At 53.0% G+C, this 10,601-nt stretch overlaps 1 protein-coding gene across 1 annotated transcript in view; it reads right to left on the bottom strand.

Annotated features, from left to right (window-relative positions):
• Positions 1 to 1,746: 1,746 nt before the first annotated feature.
• The window catches only part of RBPMS (RNA binding protein, mRNA processing factor), a 191,346-nt gene continuing 182,491 nt past the window's right edge, over positions 1,747 to 10,601 (bottom strand). The window contains exons 7-8 of the mRNA XM_052661383.1: positions 7,136 to 7,205; positions 1,747 to 1,848 (exon numbers count right to left, since the gene is read on the bottom strand). Coding sequence (XP_052517343.1) covers positions 7,143 to 7,205 — 63 coding nt within the window. The 3' untranslated portion in view covers positions 1,747 to 1,848; positions 7,136 to 7,142. The remainder of the gene's footprint in view (positions 1,849 to 7,135; positions 7,206 to 10,601) is intronic.

Genomic DNA, 10,601 nt, shown 5'->3' with positions numbered 1-10,601 from the left:
ATCTCCGGGCACCCGTCTTCTGTGGTTAGGAACTCCTCCCTAAGCTTAAGACGCGGCCCCCCTCCATCTGTGCAGCCCGGGGACCGGACCCTCCCCTCTGCCCAGGCCTACCTCTGCAGGGCTGTCCGAGCTGGGCGGGGAGCTCTGGGAACCCCCTGGGTGGCCCTGGGACCCAGAAGCCTCACCAGGAACAGGGCTAGTGCTGCCGGCCCTCCCGCATCCACGCTGGCACCGCCCACTCACTCAGGTTCATCTGTGGTCAGACTCCCAGCTGCCTCCCCCCAGGACCAAGCCCTGGTTCTCCTCCCCCTTGTCACCAGGCCCTCCTGCTGTCCACGGACAGTCACCCCACTGCGTTCTCACGGGGTTCATCTGTTTGTGCCCCAATTACTGAAGTCTGGGTTGATCTACTGCATTAAAAAAAAAAAACTAACCTGCTTCAAAGTTATATATGGGTGGCTTTCAATTGGTCCTTAAATTTCCCCAGAGGAAGAGAGAAAGCAAAATAAAATTTTGTCTTTTTACTGAGTGGTAACATCAATAAGAATACAGTGGGCATTTCCATTAAGGACCATGACAACAGGAAAACCTGACCAATCAGAAGCCTGTACAACTGGTGGTTATCTGTCAGCTTTCCCCCGTGATGTGGGAAAAACGTTTACCTGTTAAGTTTGGTTAGTGTCTCCTGCATTGCGGGCAGACGCTTTACTGCCTGAGCCACCAGGGAAGCCCCAGGTTAGTGTGAGAAACAGACTTCACTGGGGAAAAAAAAGACCCCAAGTGCTGGAAGCCAGCTCCCCACACAGGCACCACACGCCCCTCTGGAGTACAGGAGAGGTGGTGTTCTGAGCACGTGCTTGCTTACCTCCCAAATGTGGTAATGACCTCCTAGGCCCGACTGCCCGATTCTATCCTTAGCAGGAATCGTGTTCTTCTGACTCATCTTTGCTTTATAGGCCCCTCACAGGGATGCAGTCTGCCACCTTATTTGGGCCGAGCCGTAACTGCGGTTGGCCTGCCCCTGGCATTCATTCCTGCTGTCCTAGGTCAAGCTTTCCAAAAAGACTGGAAGGCCCACACACGGATGGAGACCTCACTGCATGCTACAAGCAGAACTGAACACTGACAGCTGGTATCGATGGAAAAGACGGACAAGTCACTCAAACCTTCACCACCAGAAAAGCCCCACGGTTTCGAGGGAGCCAGTGAGATACCATCATAGTTCAGTCACGCTCAAGGCCCACATCATCACTCTATTTCTGAAAAGGCTCATCAAAATGTCTCCAGTCATAAGAAAGGGCTACACTGTATTTAGCATAAATGGATTAATAAGAGGGATATACATACTACATCAAGATTTCCACCAAAACTATTTTTTTAAAAAGGCTTAGGGCTTCAAGGGAAAAGATTCATTCATATCTAAGTTCCCGTTGGTGGATGATCTCATCCCTGGATGCTGCCAGATGAGAAGTGTTGACTCAACCGGGCATCACCCAGCAAAGCTGTGAGGACCAAGCACTGAGCCACACACTCTTAAGAACCTGCAGAGCTCACTTGCTCTCCTCGGATGACGTCTCTGAGCAGGTGGTGGCCAGAGGAGGTGACAGAGCTCGCCCCGATCCCCAGCACCCACCCTGCATGGGAGGCTGGTCCCAACCACACTGCTCCTATCTAAGCGGTTGTGCCCGGCCCAGGACACACCGGGCACACTCAGAAGGAATTGTTCAGTCTCGGCTTGGAACTCACCAGCACGCTCCAGTTTTGTAGAACAGCTCGAGAACAGTAGCCACTTGAAGATTGCATTAATACCCACAAGACATATTGCAGCCACCATCACACACCTGGAACCTGTGGTGGAGAGAAGAGCAGCCATTAACACCAGTGACGTCCATGCCGGCTGGCTCCAGGGCAAAGAGCTGAAAGGCAAAGGACCCAGCACCAAAGGCCTCTGCCTGCTGAGCCCGAGGACAGACACCACTAGGAGTGAACAGGACCATCACGGCCACGAAGGGCCCGCGATGTGGTGCAGTGGAGTGGAGTGGAGTGGAGTGGAGGAGGCTCTGCAGGGTGGGGGTGAGGCGCCCGGTAGCAGAGCGGGGCTCCCTGATAGCTAGGCCAGTGGGGAGGCCACCTTCAAGAAGACCAGGGTGTAAGCGCCCTGGGGGCAGACTGGCAGGGCCTCTGCACACACATTCCCATGGGCTAGATCCCCAGGACTGGCCAAAAGCCTCAGGTGCCCCGAGAGGAGGAACCCGAAACCAACTCCAGGGGCCACCCCAGACCCCAGGGTCAACCAAGGAGCCACTCTCCAGGAGAACCACCTACTAAAAAACAAAATTCCAAGGCAAACACATGTGAACACATATCCTGCTATTCCCAAGATCTGAGAATTTTGAAAGACTATAAGGGACAGCGTCAGTGGGCCATACATTTTTCAATGTTCTTCCTGCAGGAGTGGCTGCCTCCGAGCTGGCTGGTTTTCATCAAGAATTCCTGGTGCTGAGGAAGCCCGAAGGATGGCCCACGTGGACCCCATTCCCCACTAACATTCCTCAAGTTCAGCACTGTTCTTCCTGGGACACAGCACCTGCTCCAGGCAGGCTGCGTGAACTGGAGGTCAACTGTACAAAGGAGTATAGACTGACCCCAGGAGGCTGCAGGGAGACCCGTGCCCTGCACTGAAAGATTGCTGCCTTTAGGGCATCTCTCTTCTCAGAATCAAGAGGAAAAAAGTTCTCCCCAGAATTTCACTATAAAAAACATTAAAAGATGAATAGATGCGATTCTACTTCCCTAGTAAAACTTGGGTTATCTGAGGACAGAAAAAAAAATATTCACCCTGCAAACAAAACATCTCCCCTCACCCAACTTTCCCTGGCCTTGTCCACACTTGCCAGGTGTGGGCGAGGAAGGAGGGAGACCCAGAGAGGCCCCGGGGCGGCCAGACCAAGGCTGCATTTTTGGGATGCTTCTTGTTTAAGAAATCATACTGATGACCAGATGCCACTCAGCCTCTGGACTGATGACTCAGGACTGGTGATTTGAGAGTCCTGGGACCCTAGCTTCTCGCCCCAGGTTCTGGGAGCACAGAGGTTTTATCACCAAGGCATCCTTTGCAGTTGCTAACATCAGCAACTCTTGTCTGCACACTAGGCGGGCAGACAGAATGCATGCTCTGTAGACACCCCAGGAGATGACTCCCCAAGGAACACAACACACCAGAGGGGAGTCCCAGGCGTTCAGCTTTAACTTTATGGGGAGCACACGGGCCTTCTGAACCTCCACTTTCAGCCAAGTGGAGCTGATGGTGGGAAGAGTTAGGGCAGGGGTGCAAGTGGGCTCCTGCAGGTGGCCCTGCCCTGCGCCTGTGGAGCCGCCCAGACTCAGTGCTCTGCTCTGTGAACATCTTCCAGGGACCTGCTGCGCATGCTCAGGGGTCTCCCGGCCAGAAATAGGCTATGGACGAAGGGCGGGGTGGGGGCTGTCACACAGTCTGGGTTTGCAGATGAGCTGGTGCGCAGATGCCTGGTGTGTCTAAACTCCCAAAGCTGGAAGGGATGCCACGACCCCATTACCTGGCAGGAGGCAGGTTCTCAGGCCCATCCCTACTTTTTAATGCACACAGGAAGCAGAACAGACCAACCCCAGGCTTCTGGGTGGGGAAATCATAACCAGCGCATGTAGAGACCCCTCAGGGCAGGGCTCATGAACTCGGGCCTCCGAGGTTTGGGAAAGCTAGCAGTGCTTTAAAGTGTCACCCGGCTCAAGCCTGTTCACTTCGATTTAGCAAAAGAGGAGGTGAGCAGAAAAGCAGAGAAGTTAAAACTGTTCCCTAAACTTGAGCAAAGTTAGGTTTATTCTGGGGCTTCCCAGGTGACACTAATGGTAAAGAACCTGCCTGCCAACGCAGGAGACTTAAGAGATTCGAGTTTGATCCCTGGGTTGGAAAGATCCACAGGAGGAGGAAATAGCAACCCACTCCAGTATTCCTGCCTGGAGAATCCCATGGCCAGAGGAGCCGGGCGGGCTACGGCCCATAGGGTCACACACAGTTGGGCATGACTGAAGTGACTTAGCAGGTATGCACACAGGTTTGCTCTAGAAAAGGAACCCCATATAAATATGGGCGAGCTTTCACCTCTGCTCCGATGTACAAGGAAGCACCTGCTACCCTTGACTTTGGCCTTTTTTTCTTGTTCTGCATTTCTCCATGAGCCCTTCTCACCATCTGACCTACTGTGTTTTAGTAGTTTATTACTCTTCTCCCTGTCTTAGAATGTCTCCACCAAGACGGGGGTTTTGTCTGCTTCTATCCACTGCTGTATATGCAGCACCTAGAATAGCACCTTCTGCCCTGCAGATCTTCACTGAATACTGATTGTGTTAATCTACTTCAGTGTGATTGAAAGACCTTGGTTCATAGAAGAAAAGGAATGGTCCTGGGGCCTCTTCTAGGGAGAAGGCAGGGGTGATGCAAGAGCCACAGCAGTTATCAGGGCACCATGAAGACTGCCCTTCCCACCCTGCTAAACTCTTAAGTTCTGCCTGGATATCTAGCTCCTGGACTCTAGATGACAGCCAGCCACGTACCCAAGGCTCTCCTGTTAACAACCAAAGACAGACTAGGCCATTCCTCCCTGAAAGTAAACAAAAGGAACAAACAGCTTCAAATTCCAGCTTTGTTATCTCTCTTGCTATGTCCTCCTTTGATTTCGTGAGGCTGTAACTACATGTGCCTACAGTTTTTATGCTGTGGTTTTGGTCCACAGCCAGGAAAATTTCATGAGTTTCTAACGAACACCCTCTCACATCCACTCCAACTCTCTGTCTTCCCCTTTTTTTCTGATTTATTTAATTATATTTGGAAATGCAGGAAAACTGCATAACCAGGAACTCCAGGAAAACCGCGTAACCCTATTCCTTCTAAGGAATGACTACAGACTTGCTCGAGTGTCCTATTCTCTCAGAACGAACGATGCAGCCACAGGAGACATGACATCTTCATGTGGATCCGGCAGTGTCTTAGAAGTACTTCAAGGGGGGTGGGGTGGGGTGGGGGTGGGGCAACTGGAGGCCACGCCCACACTAGGTCTCTGGGGAATGGAGGGAGAGCTCTTCAACTGCTTACCGATCTGTCTTCTGTTTGTTCTTAAAGCAAAATCCTCCCTTAGGCCCTATGCCACCATCACCATCTTTTGCCAACTGGAAATGCCAGCATCTCACGCAGCTTTCTTTCACCATCCGGCACTGCAGACCGAGAAGCTTAACACTGGCCCCCGCCCTGCCCCGGGCGGCCCCCCGCTCCTGGTCCCTCTTCACTGCGGACAAGCTGACTCCTGAACAGTTGGGGGAGCCTCCAGGTTCTGTCCCACTGGCCTCCCCTCCGATGTCATTCATCTCAACTGTTAGCTGATACTAAAAAACAAAAAGCCAGATCTACCTTCCACCCTGTGCTCTCCTTCATGAGTGTCACAGTTTTCAGTTTTCTTACCCTAGACAGCTCGGGTGAATGCCTACCAGCCTCCAAACATTAAGAGAGAAACATGGTCATGGAAGAGAGAGGTGCGTGGGGACAGTGTCTTCTGGAGCCTGTAACACGACCGTGCTCGGCCGTGTCACCCGCTAAGGGAGGAGGTTCCCGCAGAATGGAATGACTAAGGTTTTTCAGAACAAAGACACAATGGCTGGGGATATAGAAATCAAGTGCGAAAGTTAATTATGGGGAATTCCGTGGTGGTTGAGTAGTTAAGACTTCACCTTCCAATGCTGTGGGTGCCTGTTCAATCACTGGTTGGGGAGCTAAGATGCCATATGCCTCATGGCCAAGAAAACCAACCAAACCAAAAAACCCTCCTATAAAACAGAAGCAGTATTGTAACAAATTTGACTTTTAAAGTGGTCCATATAAAAAAACAATAATAAACATTAATTATGGGCCTGCATATTGATATGAAGCATGGACTTAGGAGATTCTGTACTTAAAGGGACTCTGGAACACCTCAAAACTTAAAATTCGTGTTTTCAGGCAGGGGAAAAAAGTCTCCCTTAAATAAAAAACTTTAAGATGTCACAAAATATTTTAAAGGAACATTTTAGGTATCTACCACGAACATTTAAAATACAATTGTCATTCACTAACATTACCATTTCACTCAAGTGTATTTTAACACAGAAAAGAACATCATTGCAGAATAAAGGACAAATACAAGCAGCTTTAAGGGAAGAACTCTGGTTTTTCCCCTGTCATCACAGATTAGTGACAAGCATTGACAGATGACTACTGGTCCGAGGGTTATAGGTATGGGTGCCACTGGTTTAAGTTCTGGGTAAGAGGTGAGGGCAAGTTTTCCCAAGGCGTGCTCTAAGTAAAACCTGAGTCTCCTAAGATTCTCTGAGAAAAGGGTTTCCTGGTCTCAAGTTTGAGAAATACTGCTGCACCCTAGAGTTTCCTGATCTCAATGATTCACAATGCTCACATTGTTATAAAGGTTCTGAGAATTGCTTGGTGAAGAAATCTTTTAAGCTCCAACCCTGCAAGCATGTAAGTCTCTACCCAAGGACAAGTGCTCCTTGACCATACTCAGAAATACATTGGGTTAGGGGAAGGAAAGGTACAATCGTGGCTTATTGAAGTTGATGTCTTCCAGCACAAAAATGTCATCCTCAACTTACTTATTGCCAGAGGAAGAATCCTGACGGGTTGGAGTGTGGACCACCACCCCTGGGGGTGGGATTTCCGAGGCTCTGATGCCTATTGCTAATCCTCCTATTAGGTAAGGCTCTGGCCTTCTGACCCAGGATGAGAGCCCTCTGGAAGTCCTGACCTTTTATGGTACCCAGAATATCAGTAAGTGAAATCTGCCCCTGGCAGTCCCCCTGGAAACGGAAACGAAGGGGACCTGAGCCACCACCTGAGACTTCAGGTCAACAGGGCAACCTGCCTGAGGTAAGTGATCCTCAGAACTCTCTGGGCCACACGGGGTTCCTGGGGTGAGCGGAACGACCTCGGACAAGCCTAGGAAGCACCTAGGAGTGGGCGCTGGAGCAGGATGGGGGCTACCCAGTTACAAATGTCTGCTCTGTCCTGGGATCATCCAGGCGTGGGACACGGTTCTTGTTGAAATCAAGTACTTACGTAGGATTCAGCAGAACTGACGGGACTTCCAGCCCTGAGAAGTAGCCTCGGAGGGAGGGAGCCAGCGCATCTGGAAGACACGTGGGGAGAAGGCTGTGAACCAAGGCCCCAGACACAGGTCCACTGCTCACTGGCCGGCAGGGCCCCCACCCCATTCACTGTTCCCAGGTCCTTGCCTGCGGGCAGCTCCCCATCAGGGGCTGAAAAGCATCAGAGCTGCATCCTGAGAATGCCTCCACAGGACCATGCTCTCAGGAGCCCCGGGGGGTCCCCTGCTCCCAGCCTCCTTTATAGCCAACAGCCAGTGCAGGGCTGGAATCTGCCCAGTGAGCCACCATCCTCATGTTCACCCAGCATCACCCAAGCTGGGGGGCCAGCCTGCCTAATGGCTAGAAACTTGTCTTTGATCAGGAAGGGACGGTTCCTGACACCATCCGTGCCAGAGGTCTGGCCAGGAGGGCTTTTGAGAATCTGCTCCTGTGCTTTTAGAAAAGGCCTCTGGGAACTGTGGGGGGTGTCTGGTATCCCATGCCCTCTGCTCATTCTGTGGGGCCCCGCCTCTCCTGTTAGGTTTCCAGAATGCAAGGCCAGCCCTACCTACAAATGGACTGTGATGCTGGGTACGCTTGGCAGAATGTTCTCCATCCTGTACCGAGGAAAACGTGAAAATAACAAAAGGGCAAGTGCCCTTCGGCTTGAACAGACGTCCATCTATTGGCATCGTGGGCTTTGCCCCTAAGCATTTGGACAGAGGTGAGAGATGAGAGATCCCCATGTACCGCTGCTTCTGTTTATACTCCCCACCAGCCCCTGAGCAACGCAGGAAGCAGCTCTGGGGTTGGGGGAAGGTGGGCAAATTACAGCAAAGGTGGAGGCTGCCAGCAGAGGACCCAGAGGTGGTACCCTCCCCAGCACGGCAGGAGAAAGACAGCTCTTTATTTCGGTTCATGGGAGTTCGTTTCTGGAGTGGAATGCGATGCTGGGGGGATCTTTACCCTGGCAAGCCAACTTCCGTGGCTTAATAAAATCAAATCTTCCAGCAGAACCCCTTTTTCACAGCCATCTTATTTGTATCTCCAAAGTGTGAACAGATGAAGCAGCCCTCTGGCTGAGCCAGAGGTGCAGAGGGCCTGGAGACCTTCTACCTCCTCTCACCTGATAGGTACAGGTGGGGAAATCGGCCGAGGGCTGGGTATTTTGAGTGGTGTCCACCATGGTCAGAGCCCAGTGGGCCCGGGGCTGGGTCAGGATCCAGGGCTCGGGCTCCTCCAGCTCTAAATAGATTCTACTAGCTGGGCTGACCCTGGCCTTTCCCCGTGGGTCACATGCAGAAGTCTGCAGAGCTCCCTTCGACCCCACGGGCATCCTTCACAGAGTGACTGTGTCCCTTCTATGGTGAGGGGCCACACTGGGGGACACCATCCCCTCCTGGAGCAAAGCAGTCTGGCCTCGTTCACTCCATATACCAAGGGTGTATATGGAGCTTCTGCCTAACGCCAGGACCCCGTTTCATGGAAGCCCTTGGGCTGGCTGTGCCTTAGAGACCTGCCAGGGCAGAACATCACATATGACTAGAAACGGGTTTACCAGCCAAAGTGGAGCCCCTGTATCAGGAGAGCAAAGCTATATTCCTCGGGGGGCCACTAGCTGGTACTGAAGCTCTTTTAGGACCGAACCAGAGTCTTTTCAATACTCATAGCAATGAAGGGGACACAGATCAAACCTCATGCAGGAAGGCTAAAAACATGTCTCATGGGGAATTTAGGGGGTGCAGAACAAAGAAGGGGGAGAGAGGGGGAAATGTGGGAGGCAGGGGCAGAAGGGAGAGAGGGAGGATAGAGGAGGGGGAGAAGGCAAAAGGGAGAGACACAAAAGAAAAAACTCATACCTACCCATGGCTTACGGCTTTGTGCATCTGAATCCACTTGCTCACTAAGCAAAGGGCAGAGTTGGAGCTGCCTCCCTGAGACAGGTAGTAAAGGATGGGGCAGGGGCACAGCCCCGTGGCAGGTGGGGGGCTGGGAACCTAGACACACAGTGGAGGGGGGATGGGTCCAAGTGCACCAGGGTGGGGGGAGCAGTGGCGGCGGCTGGTGATGCCCAGGTGCGGGGCTGGGGCGCGGAGCCCAAGGCGCGCTGGTGTTTCACAGGAGCCCGGGGAGAGGGGGGGACGCAGGGTGGATGGCATGACTCCCATTTCGGTGCAGGTGACGGTGACAAGGAGACCCGCCCTCCCCCCACCCCGTCCCGCACATCCGCTCCAGCCTCTCCACTGCACACACAGCCTCGCACCTTCCAGGGCACCTGCCTGCGGTGGGGACCAGAGCCCCGCGGCGGGGTGGGCAGGCAGATGCTAAGCCAGGGGCCAGAAGCCGGGCTCAGCTTAGCAGAGGTTCAGTCAGCCCACGGGCTGGTCCTCAGGGAAGGTGATCGGGCAATGGGCCTGAGAGCCACTGGGACGTGGCCACTCTTGCACATGCCCAGAAGGTGGGCCCTTCGCCGCCGCGCTGCCCTCCTCAACCAAAGGCTGCCTCCTTCCAGCTCCACGGGGTGCAACGCCATCCCCCTTTCAGCAGGAACTGGCCTAGCCTGTGCTTGTCATCAGCAACGTCCCCATGCCCAAGGAGGGCAAATCAGCGGCAGAGCTCACAGGACAAAACCCCGGCACAGGCAGCCAGCCCGGGGGAACAAGTGTTCTGTGCTAATCGCCACTCTCCTCTAAGAAAACAGAGGCTTCATCCTTACGCCCACTCAAGACTGCCGGTCTGCTGTGGTTTCTGGCTCCTGGTCACTTGTGGCCACTCCTGCCTGGCGCCTAGGGGCTAGTTAGATGTGTCATAAACATTGGGGGAACCCATGACTCGCTGACTCTGGCTCGAGGGACCATCCAGCATGGCTGACCTTCCTCCTAAGGCCACCGTCCTGTTCAGCAGAAAAATGCACGTGTGCTCAACCTCATGTACACAACTGCATGCTCACCGTGTTGTATGCAATTCCAAGGGCCTCAGAAGTCCCTGAAAGATCCTCTAACAGATAGGATCCAAACTGATACTGCTACTCGCTCTGCACCAGAGACGGCTAGACGCAGCACGCAGACTGCGACATGTGAGTAAGCGACATGGAAGACCCTGGGCGCTTCCACTAGGGCCTCATCCTGACACTTGACAGTCATCCCTGTTTCAGTTCACCATCCAGGGGTCACACTGGGGTTCCGCCATCACGCTTCTTGAGGAACGCTCCTGCCCAGGGCAGCAAGGGTAACCCTGGAGTCTCCACCACCTCAGCATCATACCAGCTCCAGTGACTGGTGACAGGAGGAGGAGAGCAGCCAGAGAAGAAATGACTCAGTGCAAAAATAAAGTGCTAGAGAAGAGGAGGAGATACCCATAAAACATCCATCCTCTTCCACGTAGAGATGAGGGAGTAAGGCCCAGAGGATTCAAGTACAGAGACTTCACATCCTAAA

This window comes from Budorcas taxicolor, chromosome 24 (genome assembly GCF_023091745.1).
Source record: "Budorcas taxicolor isolate Tak-1 chromosome 24, Takin1.1, whole genome shotgun sequence".
NCBI lineage: Eukaryota > Metazoa > Chordata > Mammalia > Artiodactyla > Bovidae > Budorcas > Budorcas taxicolor.
This window is presented reverse-complemented; position numbering and strand designations above follow the sequence as displayed.